Source organism: Schistocerca serialis, chromosome 5 (assembly GCF_023864345.2).
Source record: "Schistocerca serialis cubense isolate TAMUIC-IGC-003099 chromosome 5, iqSchSeri2.2, whole genome shotgun sequence".
Classification (NCBI taxonomy): domain Eukaryota; kingdom Metazoa; phylum Arthropoda; class Insecta; order Orthoptera; family Acrididae; genus Schistocerca; species Schistocerca serialis.
The window spans coordinates 660,262,153-660,286,173 of NC_064642.1; the positions used below are offsets into that span (position 1 = coordinate 660,262,153).

General features: G+C 42.9%; 1 protein-coding gene across 1 annotated transcript in view; it reads left to right on the plus strand.

Annotated features, from left to right (window-relative positions):
- LOC126482161 (nephrin-like) overlaps positions 1-24,021 on the plus strand; it is a 668,749-nt gene that overhangs the window by 633,840 nt on the left and 10,888 nt on the right. Inside the window, exons 14-16 of the mRNA XM_050106138.1 lie at positions 14,779-14,893; positions 14,957-15,081; positions 23,497-23,702. Coding sequence (XP_049962095.1) covers positions 14,779-14,893; positions 14,957-15,081; positions 23,497-23,702 — 446 coding nt within the window. The remainder of the gene's footprint in view (positions 1-14,778; positions 14,894-14,956; positions 15,082-23,496; positions 23,703-24,021) is intronic.

Here is a 24,021-nt window from a genome sequence, read left to right on the forward strand (position 1 = left end):
ATGCATGTTTCGCTACCATTCAATGCTGTGCTCCAGACGTACATTCTCAGAAATCTCTTCGTCAATGCCTATGTTTGATACTAGCAGACATCTCTTGGCCATGAATGCCCCATTATCTATTGATAGTCTCCTTATGTCGTCCTTGTTCCGTCCAGGGATAGTTCTTTCGTTGCCAACGAAGCAGGATGGGTAATATAGACTCTTTGTCGACATTTCCTGATATTCGTCTGTAGATTTTACACCACTCAAACAACACTGCGGAAGTCAGACCATACTGACATTTAAAATGCTCGTCATGTTATAAAATCCATGGTAAGACACACTAGCAAACATTCTATCAGCTTGCGTTACAGATATTATAATTTAAAAGTACTGGAGCACTTCGTCTCTTTAAACATAAACAAAAAATAACAGAATTCAAAAACAATTAATTTTTAGTGCTGCAGTAAGAGCATGTTTTAGAAGAATTCGTCCACCCTGTACCCTATTTCTGGGATAGTCCACTACATTGTACAATTAACTTTCCCTGTCTACAGCTCCACTCAACATACAAACCATGCTATCGATATTTCCTGGTATGTCGGTATTCCCGTGGTGTCCCCTAACAGAGCTTATTAGGGCTTTAAAAAGATAGCGCTGTCACGCGTGCGTCTAGTTTAAAAAGTGATGATGTGACTACAGAACAGCGAATTATCATCAGGTTGAGACAATAAAAGCTTATAGCACATTAACTAAATGTTAGAATATTAATTGTACCATCTACAACACTGTAGTTGTGGTATATACTTTCGCGACGTGAAGCGTTTGCATTCATGTTTTCCTTCAGTACCATGTGAATTTTTTCACTATTATTCCATAAATAAAACAGTTGTATGCTTAAATTTATTTAATATTCTGCGCTGCTAGACGAAGTCCTACGATCAGTCAGTATCAAACGTAATTGCTGGCAACTACATAACACGACGAGTTTCTAGTTAAAGCCGGGCCTCGGTAATGTTATTAATCACTCACGAAATTCGACAATAATTAATAAAACGGTCTGTTTACAGTAGTTGCTGTTACGATCAGGCAGTATGTGGGTTTGGATCGTCCCAGGAGAGAGTGTTGAGGTAATTTGGTCCGAGCGCTGCTTGTTGCACTTTATCGCTCTGTGGAACCGAAATTTTGTTGTCCTAATTACCATGTTTTGACAGTGGCCCACAGGATATGTTTACTCACTCACCGGTATGTACAATCATATCAGTGTTGAAGTCAATGAAATTGCTGTCACTTGGAATCTTTCCAGTTGCATTGGTGAACGGTCACGAGAATCGTATGAAGCCGGAACGGTTTACGAAACATTACCCGACTTCTCGTTTTCTCCACAAATTATGTTTCACTAATACATGTTATGTGTAGTTCCATTTTCCGCGACACCAAAGGCTCATAAATTGACACAAACACGTTTTGGCGACTTCATTAATTATTGATGTGAAGATACAACTTTTTTAATTGAATCGTGATTTTCGAACTGTAAAAATGCCAGATGTCCGAAAAAGCAAAGTTAGCTTCTATTTCTCAATGATTAAAGACTTGCAAAATTTTATAGGTCTTTATTTCATGAGTACATGTTCGCTAATCCGTGTAACAGCGTAGATTTTCGCGGCTATTTTCATCTTCAGTCGTCTGTTTCTGGATTTGCCAACTCGTTACCATTTTATTTTATAGACTAATGCTTCTGTCACTGTATGTACAACATCCTCATGAAGGCCATTTGTAACAATGGCCGCAACACATTTTTGTAAAAGAGCATGAGGACCTGGTGATGTACGTGGTAATGTGTTACTGAACACTGTAAATACCTCTACGAGTCAGAAGTTACGTCTAGCCGTAAAAGTATTTTCTGATTTACCTACACATTTCGACGTTTTTTCAGATGGTTTCTTTGAAACTGACACGGGCAGTTTATATCACTGTTCTGCTCCAGCCCCAGTTTGTGTTTCAACCCGAGTGATCTCCATGTCGACTGATCGAAGGAAAGTTAAAGTTGAATCTTCTGTTCGCTTTCTTCGTGGAACCAAAATGAAAGCAACTTCTTCGTAATTGCACATTTGTGTAATTAACAAATAATGGGATAATATTCCGTATCGCCTTCCTCCACACTGTTCACTGTAATGCACTTGAATTCTTATTTCCACGCTACCTACGAAGTTTCAGAGACAGCAAGAGACGCCACTTCTCATATCTTTCTCGTTCTACGATTGCTGCTCTACAGAGTGTGAGAAGAGTTCCTGAGACGGGTCCAAAGCTCGTGGTCTCGCGATCTCGTTCTCGCTTCCCGAGCACGGGGTTCGATTCTCGGCGGGGTAAGGGATTTTCACCTGCCTGGAAATGACTGAGTACTTGTGCTGTCCCCATCATTTCATCATCATTCATAAACCGGCGAGATTGGACTGAGCAAAGGTAGGAATTTGTACAGGTGCTGATAACCGCGCAGTTGAGCGCTCCGCAATCCAATCATCATCATCATCATTATCCTGCGACGGTGCACTTTAACTTTCAAACGATCCCAAGCAAGTGCGGTCAGATTCAAGGCAATAGTTAAGCACGCCATTCCATTCTGGTGATTCCTGCATATTGGGTGAGGGTCTGTGATATGCCGTCGCTCAATATTGACTGTTTGGCTGATCAGAGTTGCCGTATCAGTCGTACAGAGGAGTCGGCGTCTGGGTTGGAAGAGCTCTCCCAGGTTTTTCCAAACGGAAGCGAACAGTTTCGGGATAACCATGTGCCACCATCAGTTGATGTATGAATCATATCCTCTGTGTTCTGTGTCTCACGATAGCGGTTATTTGTTCGGATAACAAAATCACTTTACCTGCCAGCTTTACATTTTCGCCATCCTTCTTGCCAACAGGTAACAACGTCTTTATGTAGGCCTCGTTGTCCCGTTTATGACAGAAAAGACAGCGTGGTATGCTGAAACGCACAATAATGGCGCTTTAATTTTTCCCGATTTGTACAGTTGTCGGATGGCAGCAATTTTATGTGTACAAAAGAGTACTGAGATCAATAAAGGATTCCGCAAAGCTTTTATTTTCGAGCCTCGTATGTGATATTCATGACAGGTCTTTGGACTTAAACGAACTTCGTAGTCCGAAAAATTGTCTCTTTTCTTCCATTTCACCTCGCGGGATTAGCCGAGCGGTCTAGGGCGCTGCAGTCGTGGAATGTGTGGCCGGTCCCGGTGGAGGTTCGAGTCCTCCCTCGGGCATAGGTGTGTGTGTTTGTCCTTAGGATAATTTAGGTTAAGCACTGTGTAAGCTTAGGGACTGATGACCTTAGCAGTTAAGTCCCATAAGATTTGACACACATTGGAACTTTTTTTTCTTCCATTTTCTCCTGTAACAGTTGTCAGATTCATAAAAGAAATTTTAACCTGCTCTGTGCATATTAATGCTACATAATAAGTGTCAATATGTGTTCGCTTCTAGCTTCATTATTCGGAAAGTTGAATTTCTCGGCATTTTGCACTATATCCCCAACCAACCTATAGAGCTCATGTTCGTTGTGACTTAATGTCTGTGGTCCATGGACGCCTTCCTTTGCTTTTTACAGTTTTTTAGTAACTGTTACAACTTTATGGAAAACTTTACTATTTTCTCCAAGTATTACAAATATCAATTTCTAACTACATACAGGAGAACACACTTATATTACCGGAAATATGAAAGTTTAAATGTTTAACAACTACCATAGTGAATTATTTAAACAAATACATTGATATCCAACTACTTTAATGTTTGCGCATTGGCGCAGTGTAACAAGCAACAAATACGCTCTTCCTACGTTTCGCTGTAAGGATTTTATCCTTGTCTTATTACAAGACATCCCTCTTACGATTCCTGAGAGCACTCTAACACTACGACATAGCTGCGGACGCCTAAAAGCAGCGACGAATTAGAGTCCATGTGTGGTGGGTGGATTTGAGGAAGAGATTAAACAACGAGGTCATCGGTCTCATCGGATTAGGGAAGGATGGGGAAGGAAGTAGGTCGTGTCCTGTCAAAGGAACCATCCCGGCATTTGCCTGAAGCGATTTAGGGAAATCACGGAATACCTAAATCAGAATGGCTGGGCGCGGGATTGAACCGACGTCCTCCCAAATGCGAGTCCAGTGTGCTAACCACTTTGTTCTTAGTCGTACACTCTTGTTATTCCCTCTTGTCCGTTCTACATATTGTATATGCCCAAGCTCTTCCTATAGCTTACCCCTGCTTTTTCAGAATTTCGAACATCTTGCCCCATTTTACACTGTCGAACGCTTTTTCCAGGTCGACAAATCCTATGAACGTGTCTTGATTTTTCTTTAGTCTTACTTATAGTATTAACCGCAACGTCAGAATTACCTCGCTTGTGCCTTTACCTTTCCTAAAGCCAAACTGATCGTCATCTACCGCATCCTCAATTTTCTTTTCCAATCTGTGTGTTATTCTTTTCAGTAAATAGGATGCATGAGCTGTTAAGCTGATGTTGCGTTAATTCTCGCACTAGTCAGCTCTTGCCGTCATCGAAATTGTGTGGATGATGCTTGTCAGAGGGTATGTCGCCAGACTCATGCATTCCAAAGACCAACGTGAATAGTGGTTTTGTTGCCATTTCCCCAATGATTTTAGAAATTATGATTGAATATTATCTACCCCTTGTGTCTTATTTGATCTTAAAATCTCCAAAGCCATTTTAAATTGTGATTCTAATACTGGATCCCCCGTCTCTTCTAAATCGTCTCCTATTTCGAAACTTCCTGGCATATTAAAACTATGTGCCGGACCGAGACTCGAACTCGGGACATTTGCCATTCACGGGCAAGTGCTCTACCAACTGTGCTACCCAAGCATGACTCACGATCCGTCTCCCCAGCTTTAATTCCGCCCGTGCCTCGTCTCCTATCAACGAAACTTCACAGAAGCAAGAGATCTAACACATTCGATTCATCCAAACACACAGAGATTTATCAATAAAAATATTCAGTTAAGTACCAGTTCTAGTCGCAACTTCAATCAGATCACGAAGTCAGCCGCAATTGTACTGTAAGAACAATCAAATTTAGAAGATATGACTGGATGTGCGGACATGACCACGTAGCTGAAGGTGTTACTCTCTTGGATCTATACAGTATTCGGGGAGGCTTGATACCCAGTCCTCTATAACAGCATAAAGTGTCAACACGGATTCACCTTAAGTGCTAAGTATCCCTCATTTATTATGGAGGAGTACGAGCCTTACCAAAGACCACTTTAGTTTGTGGTTGTTATTGGAGACACTAGTTACTCTTGTGACTGTTACTGACCACGTAAATTACACAGAAAGTGGTATGCTCCCTGGAAGAATTTAAATGTGTACACACCTCCTACAGAGCCGTATTTTGGCAACATTACAGTGGTTAAAATCTATGATCAATCCGACTGTCGAGAACATTTGGAAAAGGAACTGTCTGTAATATCAAAGAAAGAGATGAGTGTGTAGTTTAACAATATATACTTATTTGTCTTATTTCACCTCTGTGAAACACGGCGCCAGGACCGTGGTACTGTTTCAGCTACACAGGAATGACGATGTGACAGGAAGAGATATATTGCAATTATTAGGCAAGGAATAGCCACAAACCTTTTCAAAGAAGCATAAACATCGTATAATTATACTATATAACATGGAATTGGCTGATGTTAATGTGGTCATACTAAAGGTGGATCTGCTTGAGATATTGCAGTCCCATTGTGTAGATGACTATTATGAACATGTGTACAATGCCAGGTTTTGATACGCCTTTTAAAAAAATGGAGATGTGACTAATATCAAATCACGACATACACTCCTGGAAATTGAAATAAGAACACCGTGAATTCATTGTCCCAGGAAGGGGAAACTTTATTGACACATTCCTGGGGTCAGATACATCACATGATCACACTGACAGAATCACAGGCACATAGACACAGGCAACAGAGCATGCACAATGTCGGCACTAGTACAGTGTATATCCACCTTTCGCAGCAATGCAGGCTGCTATTCTCCCATGGAGACGATCGTAGAGATGCTGGATGTAGTCCTGTGGAACGGCTTGCCATGCCATTTCCACCTGGCGCCTCAGTTGGACCAGCGTTCGTGCTGGACGTGCAGACCGCGTGAGACGACGCTTCATCGAGTCCCAAACATGCTCAATGGGGGACAGATCCGGAGATCTTGCTGGCCAGGGTAGTTGACTTACACCTTCTAGAGCACGTTGGGTGGCACGGGATACATGCGGACGTGCATTGTCCTGTTGGAACAGCAAGTTCCCTTGCCGGTCTAGGAATGGTAGAACGATGGGTTCGATGATGGTTTGGATGTACCGTGCACTATTCAGTGTCCCCTCGACGATCACCAGTGGTGTACGGCCAGTGTAGGAGATCGCTCCCCACACCATGATGCCGGGTGTTGGCCCTGTGTGCCTCGGTCGTTTGCAGTCCTGATTGTGGCGCTCACCTGCACGGCGCCAAACACGCATACGACCATCATTGGCACCAAGGCAGAAGCGACTCTCATCGCTGAAGACGACACGTCTCCATTCGTCCCTCCATTCACGCCTGTCGCGACACCACTGGAGGCGGGCTGCACGATGTTGGGGCGTGAGCGGAAGACGGCCTAACGGTGTGCGGGACCGTAGCCCAGCTTCATCGAGACGGTTGCGAATGGTCCTCGCCGATACCCCAGGAGCAACAGCGTCCCTAATTTGCTGGGAAGTGGCGGTGCGGTCCCCTACGGCACTGCGTAGGGTCCTACGGTCTTGGCGTGCATCCGTGCGTCGCTGCGGTCCGGTCCCAGGTCGACGGGCACGTGCACCTTCCGCCGACCACTGGCGACAACATCGATGTACTGTGGAGACCTCACGCCCCACGTGTTGAGCAATTCGGCGGTACGTCCACCCGGCCTCCCGCATGCCCACTATACGCCCTCGCTCAAAGTCCGTCAACTGCACATACGGTTCACGTCCACGCTGTCGCGGCATGCTACCAGTGTTAAAGACTGCGATGGAGCTCCGTATGCCACGGCAAACTGGCTGACACTGACGGCGGCGGTGCACAAATGCTGCGCAGCTAGCGCCATTCGACGGCCAACACCGCGGTTCCTGGTGTGTCCACTGTGCCGTGCGTGTGATCATTGCTTGTACAGCCCTCTCGCAGTGTCCGGAGCAAGTATGGTGGGTCTGACACACCGGTGTCAATGTGTTCTTTTTTCCATTTCCAGGAGTGTATGTATGCAAGGAGACTATCAGGGTAACAGTAATTTGATTGCAAACAACGGTAAGACGGCTAGGGTTGACTGTTTGACGTGGGTGAGCTGCTATTGTGGAGTAAAAATGTCCTGGGGGTTTCAAAATTAATATCTGTATTTTAAGCCTTTGTAGTGCTTATTACATTCAGCTTACAATATTAATAATGAAAAAACAACCAAACAGTTTTTCTTACAATCTGGCACACATCGAGACGACAGGGCAGATCTTCTCAAACCCTAATCAGTGCATAAGGAGTAATTGTTGCAACAGCTACATACATACTATTTCGTAAGTCACATAGGTAGGTGGTAGCGGAGACACATACAACTGATACTTTTTAAACCCCCAGCGGTAAAAATCGTATAGCATAAGACAGAGTGATGTTGGTGGCCACGGGAAAGAAGCTCTGCCATCCAGCGCATTGCATTGAATCCAGCGTTCGTGTACTGAGTTATGCCAGAGAGGCGGCGCACCATATAGTTGCCAAACACAGTCTTGTGGTTCAGCTTCTTCCAGTTCAAAAAAGAGCCATAGATGTAATGCATCAAGATTACAAAGAACCGTTACATTTGTCTCACCGAAAAAAGGCCTACAATCTTTCGTCCGATATGCGGCACAAAGAATTTCAGTTCAGGGGAGTCTCGTGGCACCTGTATCATCTCGTATGCATTTGGCGACCCGCAGCTGCAAACATTATGTGTGTACACGGTTAATGTTAGGTGAAATATCGATTCATCACGGAAAATGACACCATCCAGAAAATCTTCATCGTCATTCAGCAACATTTCTTTACCCAAGTTGATACGTTAACCGTAATCTGTACCTGTTGGAGCTTGTAACAATTGCGAAAGAAGAGTCTCCACACGGACGTTACTCTAGGTCGCCCCACACTCTTCTGTTTCCTAAGACAGCAGCTACCTTCAAACCAATAATACCATTTGCGAATGTTATTATCATTTGGAGGATTACATACAATGGAACTTAATACGGAATGCACGTTGCACTGTAATAACAGAATCAGACCTTGAAAACTAAGAAATTCAAAAAGTTTTCTATTCATAAGTCGCCATATTTCCTAGTAGCTCATTCTAATATAAGACACAGGAAACAGTGTATCAGAACATGTTTAAAAACAAAGATGATTGAGTTGTTCTTTAATTTGATGTGTACTATATGTTGCATAAATACTGCAAAGCCTAAAAACCACAATATTCATTTTGAAAAACGTGGCATAATAAATTTATATATCAAATCACGAGTCTAACGACAACGATATCAGTAACCACCTTACTGATTTCATCAAGTGCCTTGGTATGCGTGTATGACAAACTCTTATATCTTCCTTGGCTACAGGACATGAAACATATATGAAACCAAAGTTTATACCTACAGAACGGACAGCGTTTCCAGTCAAGTAGAGGGCTGTCTATGCGTGTTTATCACAAACAGTATTGGTGCTATGCATGCTAGTCACTTCCATGAGTAGTAAATATCGGATAGCTTGCATTTATAGTGTTCCGAAATTTGTGTGCTGTGTCAACAAAAATGCCTGAAAGTTGACTAGAGTGGAAATAAACCTTACAGACTATCATTGCAGATAGACCACGATAAATTATGTTCTGTCTGCCTTTGGTTTATTTGTTTGCCTGTGAACTACGTGGAGATTGTTAATACAGGCTCCAACAAGGACGATATAAGTATTATACATAAATCTTATGGAGAAAGCTTACTATTCTCAATCTTTGACATTATTCTTTACAAAACCGTCAAACATAGATATTGGTGATTTAGTATTGATTAAAACGAGTGGTGTTAACACACAATTCTTAAGAATAAGACGAAATGTATGTATCATACTTAAAACATAACCTATTAAAGACCTTACACCCAAAAGTCGAGTTAATGTATTACACATACGAAAAGAAAACTGGAGCAGAAAAATATGAAAACTGGCGCACATCGAAATTCAAGAAGTTGTGGAAAATGTACAGACAGAGCTCACGTATTTCTTTGAACAAAGGGTATGAATACCCGTGGATATGAGTAGGGTGTGGCAAATATCGGCATGTACTTTAAATAGCAATGGAAACTAGTCACAAACTTGAATGCTTACAGAAATCAGTAGATCAATCGATATTTACTACTTTAGACGATACAACAATTATTTTTATAAACATCTACTCCCATCTTAATCAGCAGGAAAAGGATGGTTACATCATATCTAAACGAGGCTGAATGGGCGTTCTGCATCTTGCAACAGAGTTGACCTTTGCAGAAACTGATATAAAACTACATTAAATGGGCATTTGTTTGCGAAAGTAGTAAACAACTGCAAATATCATTTCGCCTACATGAGATAAACAATGTGTGGTGTGAGAGAAAATTAAGAGAAGTACAACAGAAGGTGCAATAACAAGGCTTATTTGATCATAGATCCGAGGAATCGTTAATCTGTTATCCTTTACATTCTCGCCGTTAATGAACAGTTTTCTGCGAGAAATGCACCAGTTACATCACTCTGACTTTAAAATACAGTTTGCACATTGACGTCAGTACCTCTACTTCCCTAATTGCCACATCAGTATTTGGCAGTGTGAACCCATCCTCACAGGTCGAAGGGTACTTGCTACCCCGAAACTCCACACAGCACGTTGGCAGCCGTAACTTCCAGATAACTGCACAACCAAACACACGTAAGGATTTTAAGGAGACAGCGTAAATGGTGTGTCAAACTGGGACGCTGGTGCACTTTTAAAAGCATGTATATGGGGATAGTAATTTTTCATCGACTGGATGGCTTCTATATTACACATCAGACCTCATTTTGTGCTTAGCGGACATGGATAGATTATTGACGTGTTGGAATTTGCAATGCTGGAGTACTGGCTGTTGTTTATGTTTTAACGCACGTGTTAATACATTTCGAGTAAGTGAATATCGAAATACTCTTACTTGGGACGCTCCATCGTATGTATATCCGGTCGCCGTGGTAGCGTAATTTAAACGAAGGAAAAGCATTATACCGTCGAAGTAACCTGAATTTGCTGTTATCTGCATGTAATTTCACGTATTTCAAGGTTGAAAGTCCCTTCCGTTGTTAGTGCAGCATCTGACATATTGCGAATTATATGCTGTTAAATATTTTCTCTCTTGCTACCACTGCCAAAATCTTAAAAGTCTCCGTTTTACAATAACCTAATGTGTTTTTTGAATGGTATCGATCCTATGTAGACGAAAGTGAATTGTAGGAACATCGGTTTCTGAGTCAGCTGTAAGTCGGTTAGGTGTCCATATACGTCTCATTAAAAATAAAAAGTAAAGCAAGAAAAAGCTAAGGACTATGTGGCAGCCAGAGGAGTACTGGGAAGCAATCTGATGAGGTAAAAAAATTATTTCACTGGGGAACGAAAACTGCATGCAGCTGTGCATTAAAAACGAGTTGGGAGCAGTATTTATATTATGTAATCCAGTACATGAAGTGCTAAAGACGTCACTGTGGTTAAATCATGTGCATTATTGTGCAACTGTATGTTTGTATATACATTTTAGTCAACTGCTATATAGTACGCTCCACTAAGGTGAAGTCGTAGAACTGCTCTGCAGGTCAGTATTAAGTTTTTTTGTTCTCTGCAATTTTTTCTGTTTAATACCTACTGCACATTAAGAGTGTTGAGAACAGATGAATTACACACGACAGTGACTGAATAGACCTGGATGACTAGCTATGTGCAGTGCCTATTACAGCGACATGTGCATAGCCACCCTTATTCGTCTAAATATAGTACTTCCAAAATATGAGTGTTTACTATACAGGACTCGTTACAGGATAATATATGTCAGAGAGCTGGAGTGTTAACACACCACTCTTACGAGGGAGAGGCCACATTTCTAATCGCTACAATAGTGGTAGTAATGTACGTTGCTGTCAAATTGTTTTGATCAGCTCGTGTATGCATAATGTACGTTGAACTTTAATAAGACAGAGGCCATTACAGTTTTTTAATTAGATACGGATTATTAAGTGTTATATATATTAGTGTTTATTTCAAGGCTACTGGTCTCTTCCTCTTCAGGAACCTGCCTGAGTTCTAAAGCAAAGGTCTCTCTGTCTGCACTACCGCGTGCTTATGGACGTACCGTTGGTAGCACTTGGCTAGTCCCTCCTGCGATCACTGCACTAGTCAAATCATCCTCAGAGACAGTGCCTACGTCTCTCAGATGAGAATCGGCTGTAGGAGTGAAAGTGCGGTGCAGGGGTGCTGGTGGTGGCGGACAGTGACATTTGTAGCGCAGAGACAGGGCGGACCCAGGCTGAAAGCAGTGATAAGCCTGGTTTTGATCAGACCCTGCGGGAGACATCCTGCATTTTACGTGTTTTAAAATAAACACGTAATCGTGACCACGAAAATCCAGTGATAGTTGCACAAGTGCCACTAATTGTTTACAGTGTACAATGTCTTGTGTTGGTTGACACATGTGTCTATAAATGTTTCTATATGAATTTTCCGATGCTTGTACTATTTCACAGTAATGTCCTAGTGTGGCACTTCTCTAAGGGCTTTTTTTTTTTATCTCGCTAAGTATGCAAGAACGACTTCCTTACAGTGAAATATAGACTTAGCAAGTGCGTATTTCTTGTACTGAGGTAATTTTCAAACATTTAACTATTGACATAAAATTTTATTTCTTTTGATAATGAACTGCACTAATTTTTATACATTGGAGGTATTGGACGTCTTGTACTTATTTTAATCTATGTGTGTCTTCTTGAGATGAGATTAAAATTGGGTACTTGGAACAATAGGAGAAATACAACAAGGTTGCAGCAAAGTTGCAACAAATTCCTACAAAACTGTAAGTAGCAATGAAAGGCGGTCATTCACTGGAGTGATAGCACAAAATGCCATTGTGCACAATACTCTGCTGCAGACTGCAGAAAACAAAGTTGCAAATATTACTTGAAAGTCACACATAATCTGCATATGATCTGGAGTGATTTTTGGGTTATAACTTACATTAAACCTGCCTGATCTGACATTTATACATCATTCAATTGACCTAGAGGAGTAGAGGCAGAGGAGGGACAGGCATTTCGAGTCACACATACTTGTAATTTACATAAATCTGAAAGCATGTCATAAATTGGACTTGCATAAATATAAGAGCGCAAGTGCTCTACTTGGAGAGAGTTGGCACCCATTTTGGGTCATAAATTTGGTAATTAAGATCAGGCTAAAAGCATTTGACCATAACTGAATTTACATGTCCCTTACTAAGATCACAAATGAGCAGTATTTTACATCAAAGTCTTCATTACGCCAGATTGTTTACGTGACGTCGATTGACCAAATGTCGGATTTCTTATCATCAGGAGGGAAATAGGCCATTTCACTTGTATGCCTACAGTTCCAGTAAGTTCTATTTGATAATAACGCACACTTTCGAGGTTCTATTTTGCTTGTTCCCCCTTGGCGTTTTGTTCGTTTAATTTTTTTGTAGGACTGGACATTAAACTGGTCATTAAACTGATAAGTATAAAAAGTCTATTAGTAGCACCCAATCTTATAGAAATCTGTGAGCATGTTTCTTGCTGAACCATGTTGACAGATTTCTAAAAGATTGGGTGCCACAAATAGACTCAACTCGTCTATTCAGCTGTTCTTAGTCGTAGATATTAATGCCTATTCATTGAAAATACATTATCCGCTCCCATTCTTGTCTTATTCAACCAATAATAATTATTTATCTTCAGATGTCCTGCATATTTCTATACTGGATTAAAGAAGCTGTCTTCACTGAAGGACGAAAGCATCCCATTAACGATAAATTTTTAAAATGGCACCGCAATACTGTTCCCTCTTCCTCTCTGAATTTTTCGGATAATACTTGTTATTTCGTAAATCAGATTTCCTAACATCTTTATTATCCCACAAAGCTTGGTCAGTCACCCCGTGAACTTCCTGGAACTGAGTATTTGTCATTTTCTTCCGTGCTATTAATTTCAAGAAGTCACATTAGTCTACGACTTGATATTATTTCCATCCCATTTTTATCTTGACTTATTATTTTCCTGCCTAAATACCCTTAAATTTTAGTATTTATACCCATATAATTCGTCCAATACAGTACGAAATTGTTTTGTCCGAGACAACCCAAAAGCACCACTGTGGTATTTTAAGTATCCCTAGGTATCCCATTGTTATTACGTGGGCTGAGCTTTGTCTCAAACCTACAAAAAATTATAGGGAATAATATCAATTCCATCTAAGGATAAAATAAAAATATACTATTTCTTCCTAGAAAACGAAACACAACACTACAGCCTCACTTTCGTGCGGCGAAAAACCCACTAGAAATATAGAAATAGACAAGTGATTGCTCTCGTCAAACACACAGTTATTTTATTTAAAACCGCATGCGTAGTCTTGTTCCTTCGTAGTTCAAACTGTCGTGGGTTGATATGTTGTGTCACCAGCGTCAGAGTTTCGACAGAAATCATCTCCGATAAAACCCGTTGTCGGAAACCTTCCCCCCCTTATTTCTTACAACGCAGCATCAGATGAGCTATCAATTCTGGATTGTAGTATTAGGGTTTATGGACCTGCCGTATGATGTATTGCAGACTTCTCCGGAATATAACTATTGCTAACGCAAGTCCTCGGGCTTTTTGACTGTTGTCATTGAAGCTAAAATGTTCGGGTTGTTAGGCCTCTTTACATTCAATTTCTTCTACACGAACGATTCCTCTCCTGTTCCTCGCTACTCCCCCCTCCCCACTATTCTAGGATTTTCTTCAAGATACTCTGGTTCTCAAGAGTATTATTGCACTATATTGTAGTGTTGTTTATGTCCCTTCCGTATTTTTCACATTATTCTCCAAAATATACTGTTGATAATGCAAGTCTGAAGCCTTTGTGACCATTGTCATTGTTGGCAAAATCTTTGAGGTTGTTAGTCTTCATCCGGTTCAGTTTCTTCTGCACGATTGACGATTCGATGTCCTCCCCCTGATGGGATTTTCTTCATGATATTCTGGTGCACAGAATCGGCTCACCATGAATCCAAAGAGCTCCTGAAGAATATATCTGGCCGGTCCCTGTGACCGAGCGGTTCTAGGCGCTTCAGTCTTGAACCACGCTACCGCTACGGTCGCAGGTTCGAATCTTGTCTTGGGCATGGATGTGTGTGATGTCCTTAGGTAAGTTAGGTTTAAGTAGTTTTAAGTTCCAGGGGACTGATGACCTTAGATGTTAAGTCCCATAGTGCTCAGAGCCATTTGAACCATTTGAAGATGTCAGTTGTGTGGTCGAAATGTCGATCTCTCAGAAGAAATATGACGTGGCTTTAGAACCTAGAATAATCTCTAATCTGTTGCTTGTATGAACTGCATTCACTGTCAGCTACGTACGGCTCACTTTATTATGCACAGTGGCGTTTATGCTGAGACTAGCGACACTACAGCGCCTTTGGTCACACTGTTTTAGGCCCGCCCGACCAGCTGGAGATGTCGCCGCTGTTGGGGGTGCTGCTCGGCTTGGTGCTGGTGCTGGTGGTGGTGACGGCCGTGGTGGTGGGCACGCTGAGAGCGCGCTTCAAGCGGCACCCTCGCAGAGGCGCGGCCGACGGCGGCGCCGGGGGCGGCGGGGGCGGCGACGGCCGCAGGCGGCGCATTCCGCGGCCCGGCGACCTCGCCTTCAAAGAGAAGGCAGCCGCGCTGTTCGCGCCCGCGCGCCACGACCGGCACGACAAGGACGAGATCAACCCGGACGTCATACCCTCCAACTCCGGTGCGGGCGCCAGCCGCTCTAATGCGCATCGTGTATTCAGCTGTAGCTCGTACAGTATAATTTGGTCAATGCACGGAGCCGCATTCTCTTCCTGACTTCTGGGCTAGTCCGTCACTTTGATCGGCAGTGCGGCCATCTCAATTAACTCCATTAGGAGTAGCCACCTCAATTGTTGCAATGAAATTGGATTTCGGCAATCTACTCGGAGAATGAACGTGTTTATTTATTGAAATCTGGCCGTTACTGACTCGACGTCTTGGAATAATTACTTGTGGACACGCCACCTTTTAGCTTAAAAATTCTAAGAGGCAAATGTTCATGCGTGAGGTCCGTTCGCAACGGAAACCCCACCTACAACATTTTCCTTTCCTCAGTTTTGCCATCTTCACAGTTAAAGAGACTGGATTTCAGTAATCTACTCAGACAATGAACGTGTTTATTGCAAAATATATGTCTGAAGGCTTTTGTGACCTTTGTCATATCAGCGCACACTCCACTGCAGAATGAAAATCTCATTCTGGAAACATCTTATAGGCTATGGCTAAGCCATGTTTCCGCAATATCCTTCCTTCCAGGAGTGCTAGTTCTGCAACGTTCGCGGGAGAACTGCTTTAAAATTTGGAAGGTGGAAGACGAGATACTGGCAGAAGTAAAGCTGTGAAGAAGGGCATCAGTCGTCTATGTGTAGCTCAGATGGTAGACTACTTGCCCGTGAAAGATAAAGGTCCAGGTCCCGAGTTCGAGTCTCGGTCCGGTACACACGTTGAATCTGCAGAGTGTAAATCTCATTCTTCAGCCGGCCGCGGTGGCCGAGCGGTTCTAGGCGCAACAGTCTGGAACCGCGGGAGCGCTACGGTCGCAGTTTAGAATCCTGCCTCGGGCATGGATGTGTGTGATGTCCTTAGTTTAGTTAGGTTTAAGTAGTTCTAAGTTCTGAGGGACTGATGACCTCAGAATTTAAGTCCCATAGTGCTCAGAGCCATTTCAATCATAGAAACCATCATTTTTTAAACGTGTTTATTTATTGAAATCTTGCCGGTACTGGCTCGAAGTCTTACAATAATTACTTGCAGACACACTGCCTTTTAGCTTAAAAATTCTAAGAGATAATTGTTGTTGTGTAAAGTCAGTTTGCAACGGAAACCCCACCAAGTTATTATGAGTGCACCGTAGCAGCTATAACTGTAACAAATCACAGGTATTCTGTGCATAGTAGACGAAAGTGTCAGAATTTGACGCACCTAAGGGATTATGACTATAATCTTTATTCTGTAATACGCAGGGGCTCAAATATTCGTGTAGCGTTAGCCACATGTGTTTATTGCACCATATCTTAAAATTCACCAGCCGTCCAAAAACTCACTCTGTTTTATACACTCCTGGAAATGGAAAAAAGAACACATTGACACCGGTGTGTCAGACCCACCATACTTGCTCCGGACACTGCGAGAAGGCTGTACAAGCAATGATCACACGCACGGCACAGCGGACACACCAGGAACCTCGGTGTTGGCCGTCGAATGGCGCTAGCTGCGCAGCATTTGTGCACCGCCGCCGTCAGTGTCAGCCAGTTTGCCGTGGCATACGGAGCTCCATCGCAGTCTTTAACACTGGTAGCATGCCGCGACAGCGTGGACGTGAACCGTATGTGCAGTTGACGGACTTTGAGCGAGGGCGTATAGTGGGCATGCGGGAGGCCGGGTGGACGTACCGCCGAATTGCTCAACACGTGGGGCGTGAGGTCTCCACAGTACATCGATGTTGTCGCCAGTGGTCGGCGGAAGGTGCACGTGCCCGTCGACCTGGGACCGGACCGCAGCGACGCACGGATGCACGCCAAGACCGTAGGATCCTACACAGTGCCGTAGGGGACCGCACCGCCACTTCCCAGCAAATTAGGGACACTGTTGCTCCTGGGGTATCGGCGAGGACCATTCGCAACCGTCTCCATGAAGCTGGGCTACGGTCCCGCACACCGTTAGGCCGTCTTCCGCTCACGCCCCAACATCGTGCAGCCCGCCTCCAGTGGTGTCGCGACAGGCGTGAATGGAGGGACGAATGGAGACGTGTCGTCTTCAGCGATGAGAGTCGCTTCTGCCTTGGTGCCAATGATGGTCGTATGCGTGTTTGGCGCCGTGCAGGTGAGCGCCACAATCAGGACTGCATACGACCGAGGCACACAGGGCCAACACCCGGCATCATGGTGTGGGGAGCGATCTCCTACACTGGCCGTACACCACTGGTGATCGTCGAGGGGACACTGAATAGTGCACGGTACATCCAAACCGTCATCGAACCCATCGTTCTACCATTCCTAGACCGGCAAGGGAACTTGCTGTTCCAACAGGGCCATGCACGTCCGCATGTATCCCGTGCCACCCAACGTACTCTAGAAGGTGTAAGTCAACTACCCTGGCCAGCAAGAGCTCCGGATCTGTCCCCCATTGAGCATGTTTGGGACTGGATGAAGCGTCGTCTCACGCGGTCTGCACGTCCAGCACGAACGCTGGTCCAACTGAGGCGCCAGGTGGAAATGGCATGGCAAGCCGTTCCACAGGACTACATCCAGCATCTCTACGATCGTCTCCATGGGAGAATAGCAGCCTGCATTGCTGCGAAAGGTGGATATACACTGTACTAGTGCCGACATTGTGCATGCACTGTTGCCTGTGTCTATGTGCCTGTGGTTCTGTCAGTGTGATCATGTGATGTATCTGACCCCAGGAATGTGTCAATAAAGTTTCCCCTTCCTGGGACAATGAATTCACGGTGTTCTTATTTCAATTTCCAGGAGTGTATGTGACCGTCCTCCACGTCTGAACAGAGGAACCCGTTCTTATAAAAATGAAACACAATGGTATTCTGATTTTCATCAAATATGCATTAACGTGTTTGATTTAGCTATCTACTTTCATTAGTGTGAAACTGAAATGGGCTAAAATGACGCACTCGGCCTCCGTGTGTCAAATTACCCCGACAAGCATGGCTTATATGAAACTATAGTTCCTCTCTCGGGCTTTGGTTATGGCAAATATTACTTTCATAATCCTGTGTTTTAATGTGCAGAGATAGTCATAACAACAAAAACTTGTATTTTAACATCACTGAAAATGGTATACTTCACATCATCGAGAGATCAAATATTAGAAGAAACAAGGACAAAATACCCTCTTGCTTCTTGCACCGACAACTGGCAAGTAACGGTTCCTGCGATCTACGTGCTTGTTTATATTACTTAACACCAGATAACAGCACACTCAGATATGACACACTCTCATAGTTAAAGATACACTGACGTGCGTCATTTTACCCCCTGCGCGAAATTCCCCCACCTTCACCTAATAGGGAATGCACGAGACTCGACGTACAGGGTGAGCAAAATAAACTGAAATATTTCGTGTACGTTACAACAGGGAACCCATCTTACTTTATCTACAACCAGGATGGGTGAAGTAAGTTTGATGCACTTTCTTATAAGGTACGAGTTATCTGTAGGTCGATTAGCATTTTGCACAAACTGTTAAAAGTGGAAACCACGATATAAGATAACACCAAGAAATCTGATAGGTACATGGAAACGTATGAGGGCAGAATCTAAATCTAATTTTAAAATGGTTGTGAATCACGACATGCGGCCATACTTACAAGGGAAACTCCACATGGCAGCCCGCTCAGATAAGGTGGTAAGATGGGCCAGTGAACGCCATGACAAGTGAAGTATGACAACTGTCAAGACTACAGAAGTACAAGCAAGTCAATGACCGAACCGAGAGTTCATAATTTTGTGAAAAAAAGGGCACTAGGGAAGTTTCAACCTAGATTTCCCGGTTTTCAGTTCACTGTAGTGACCACACAAGCATGAAGCTGCGGGTCTTGCAATTCACTCATTGTTGTACATCTAGAGCTTGGAGCGTTCACTGTTTCTGTTTTGCATCATTTTACACAACTCAATACAGATTCTTCCAGTTTTCATATTTGATCTGTGTTAAGTTTTTCACAGGCTGTCCACTGGGCAATTTTACCATTAAATCTGAAGGGGGTGCAATGGGAAGTTTCCCTTTTTAGAGGTCGCAATACGTGCCCAAATGGCCATGAATCTTTGTTATCAGTCTGGCGTCTAGAACACTTCCAAGAATTATTTTTCAGCCTATCGACATGTTAATGTTACAATAAACAAAGACTTGCCTATTTATTGAAATAAATTAGCATATACATTGTAAAACGTATCCAGACATGACTAGTAATGCAGAATAGACACCAAAAGAGGCTGACCAACTGACATAAAACGAGGCAGCGAATACTGTGTTGTCCATAGAGAAGCAGTAATAGAACAGTGGATCAGTCAGGAGACCGCATTGACTTCGAATATGGAGTGGCCATTGAATGTCATCAGAGTACCGAATCGATTAGGAACATTTCAATCCTTCTAAAGGTTCCCAAATCGATTGTTGATGACGTGAATGTAAAGTGCAAATGTGAAGGAACAACCACAGCTAAATCAAGACCAGGAAGATCTCTTGTGCTTATGTACAGTTACCGAGTAATTGTATAAAATCGCATTAAATCTGCAGAAGAATTCACTTGTGGATACTAAAGTGCTCACACCATTCAACCTTGCACAATGTCTGTGCATAGGTAGGAAAAATGGATGAACTACAGTGGTTGTGCTGCTACTCAAAAGTCACGGTTTCTGTAGTCAGAGCTGAATGGATCGGATCTCATGGGCGGTCAAAGGCGATGTTATCAGCGTGGAGTCAGTTCAATGCGACACTTGAGGTGGTGTGAAGAGCGACGAGCGACTCCACTGTGCGGTGGATAACTGGAGAATACTGATTTGGAGCGATGAATCAAATTATTGCCCGTGGAAACCTGGTGTTTGGGCTAGGAGAACGCCTGGGGAACGTTACCTGTCAACATTTATGGTGCCAACAATGAAGTACGGAGGAGGTGGTGTTGTAGGTATGGGGACCTTTTTTATGATAGGGGAGTGGTATGCTTATTGCTTAAGTAAATGCTAAATTCGGGGGCTGCCATTCTCCCACAGACAGATACCTCATCGAGAGTGTCACGTGCAGAGTCCAAGTTGTCATAAAGGTGAAGTATGGAAGCACCCCATATTAATGTCCACAAAATATGTCCTGGTACCTCTTATCCGAAAGTGTATTTTAGGTAATAGTTATCATAGATATCACCTTGCTCCTTGTGAACTGTTTCCAGAGAACTTTTATTTATCCTAAAAGTTTCGATTTTTTGCAATACATCGAGTGACCTTCCTACGACTATTTATTTAGTACCTGTAATTAATAAAGGAATAAACAATGAAATCGGCCAGGATAGGGGCACTTCTTCCACCAGTGGTAAGTATCTTCATCTGAAAACTAAATAATTGCTCATGACTAAAGAACTTGAAATATAATTATTCACCATATAGAAGTACTTACTTAATTGAAACTTAGTCTTGTGGAGTCATGTATATTGCTTACAAAGTTATGTTGAGAACAGATCAACTGTTTCTGCAGTATTGTTGTAAACTGAAGCATTAACTGTTTGGTTGGTTCGCCACTTATTCTCTGTATATCTATTAAAATAGCAGTTCAAACCGTCGAAAGCCGTTTTTTTACTGGGTCATAAAAAAGTTGGTGTGGCATGATTTCTTTTGGGGGACGCCAAGGGATAGTTTCAGATGTCTGCCGAAGAGGACCTTCTTCCTATGCTTGCAATGGTACACTTCCGTCTTGAAGTGTGAGACTTGCATGTTGACGTCTACCTACTGAGTATAGGTGACTGTGATAGTTGTAGGGGCTGTATAGTGTAGTGTCATGTTTTCCTTGTATTATAATGACAGAAGGGCCGGTATATATCCTGCTTCTCTTGATTAACACCAGTGACGCCATTGGTCTTAATATTGGCATCCAGTGGACTTATTATCACCACCAACACCACCACTATCATCATCGTTTTGCACAGTTTCTAAATGCAGGTTGGGTCTTCTCAGTCTCCATCTCGACAAAGAACTGTAGTTCTTTTGCATGCAGACCTTCAGTGCTTTTATCCTCCTGTCCCTTGGTTTCCCACTTAGTCTTTCTCTATTCTCTTTCATCTCTTGTTTCTTTCTGTCGTAGCGGCTCCTTATCAGTTAGAGGGCCCGCACAAGAGACAACAAAGGTGGGCTGCCGACCTCCCTTTAAGAGCTCATATAAAAACAGAGCCAGTGAATGTAAACATCAACAGACCTTCCGCATAAAAACGGCACTACTACATGAAATGCCATGTGACAGAGACTCACCATTGGAACAACTGGACTAAGTCTAGAACTCCACAGATTTGATGTTATATGCATGCCAGCGGAGTCAGACGGCAGTGTGTACCTACAGCTAGGACAGTTCCAGCCAATACCTACGCTGGCTCAAGCACATTACACAATCGCCTTCTGTAGAAATCTGAAATCTGTACCTTGTTGGGTAACACCACTTTAGAATTGTGTAAGGTAGTATTTTGGTTGTTGTTATTTCTTTTTATTGTCTCGTCACTTTTCTCTGAATTTTGCCACTACAAGAATTTCTGTGTTTCTTCTTGTTCTTGAGTTTGTAAATTAGTGCTCACCAAGAAGGCATTTTAGTTAAATAGAGTGTGTTCAAACTTGATCGTTAATTCTTTCCTGCTGATCGCAGGACACAACACTTTCTGGGTATCCCCCTCTCCAACTTCGCTTAACTTGTCTATACCACCTAAACATTGATTCCTCTATCAGATTCCGTAATTGTTCCTTCTTCATTACCTCTCTGACCCTCTCATTCCTTAACCTCTTCATCTTTATCACGCGAATTCTGTTTCTAAAGAATTTCATCTCAGTAGCATGTATTTTGCTTCGGTCTCTTCCTTTCATTACCTAGTTCTCATAGATATACGTCAATGTTGGGACGTACTATACCCGATATATAGCCCTTTTACTGTTTTGAGTGACATCTTTGCTCTACATTCAGCTTCTAAGAATTCTTCCTGAATGCGTCTGATTGTCTCTCATGCTCATTTGTTTCTTTGTCGTTTCTGCAGTCCTCGTGTATGAAGCTCCCTTTGCCCAGTCGATTCCCACCAATTGTTATTCTACTTGTGCCTCTCTCTGTCTTCATGCTTTTGATCAACATTTCACTCCATATCCCTGTACCATACGTTCAATGTTGCAACAATTTCTCCACCTTGTTTCCTCGAATGATCAGATCGTTGGCAGGCACCATTGTTTTCACCTTTCCTTCACCAACTACTGGCCATGCTGGTTATTATGTCATCCATCATTACAATGAAGAGATTTAGTGAAAGTGTACTTCAATGCCTAAGTCCATGCTCCTCACAGTTCAGCACAGCTCACATTCCCATTGTATACACCATTAAACCTTCATGTAGTCTGCTTTTCTTCTCCTCTGTTCGCCAGGGATTTCCATACCTTGTTTTCACACACACCTTCGCATGTTTTTCCAGTGTCCATGAAGGCCATCAGTAGATCCATTCCACATTTATAGTGATGTTACTGTAGCTGCTTTAGGGCGAAAATAAGATCTACTTTGGACCTTTCTATTCTGAATCCATGTGGTTGATTTCCCTTCCTTGCTTCTATTTTTGCCCGAATTCGTGTTTCTAGAACTTTCTGAAAGACATTTCCCCAGTGGCTCACAAATATTTTACCCTGATAATGTTTCCACCCCTTTCTATTACTTTTCTTCACGATCAGGAAAAATTTTCCCATCTTCCATTCTTCTGGGACGCTTTTGTCCCATACATATTTTATCACTTGATTGGACCATTGTTCTTCTGCCTGTCCGGCTGCTCTCAGATGCCATCTTTCTTTTCGTATTTCTCAATGCTACTCCCACTTTTCTCCTTTTCTGTTTGTAGTTCTTCTTCCCACTTGGCTTCTTCCTTCACATTCAGGTCTCCATTTGGGTTTAGAGGTTATTAAAATACTGCTAACACGTAATGTTGAATTCCTGTTCATTACCTACGTATTGTCACTTTTATTCACCTTGCGAAAATAGTCCGTCGTGCCATATCATCTCTCACTTCCAACAATATTAGTAGGACGTGATATGAACCTTCACTATCATTGTGTATCATTCTACTACACTCTTCCATCTACCTTTCTCTCATCTGAGACCTACATTTTTGCTTCTTTCTTTGAATACTGCCAGTGAGCATCTCGTCCACCATTAGAAATCTAACTGTATATGTCCATACAGACGTGTGTTACCGACTCACCGGTGGAGACGGGTATGAAACTGCTTCTGTATTATTATTTACTAATTGCAAATTTTATGTTACTTCGTGACTGCCATATTTAGATTGATCCTGAAGTGATTTATGTATGTAAGGCGCTTTGAGGTTAAACTACAGGCCGGTAGATAAAGTGAGTGGTTGTTACAGTGGCAGAGACGGCGCAGGACTCGTGCGCTCAGACGCCTGCAGCGGACGCCGAGACGGAGGAGGCGGGGCTGTTGCCCGCAACGCCGGGTCAACCGCCGCCCCCTGGTGGCCCCGTCGCTGACGCCGCCCTCGTTGCAGAGCAGCGGATGCAAATTACGTCCAACGGACAGCCGCCTCCCACGAGAAGGGACGTTTGGGACTGTCAGGTAAGTCCACTCATGAGATAACTCGTATTCTTTATGGTAGGTCCTATACCAATATACAGACTGCTGCCTAGTCCACAAATAACTATCAACTCTGAAAGATTTTTTTTTCTTTTTTGTCATCAGTCTTCTGATCGGTTGCATTTGGCCCTCCACGAATCCTTTCCCCTGCCAAACTTTTCCTCTCACAGAAGCACTTTCAAACTACATCTTCATTTATTTTCTCGATGTATACAAATCTCTATCTTCCTCTACAGTTTTTACCATCTACAGCTTGCTCTAGTACCAAGGAAGTCATTCCTTGATGTCTTAACATATGTGC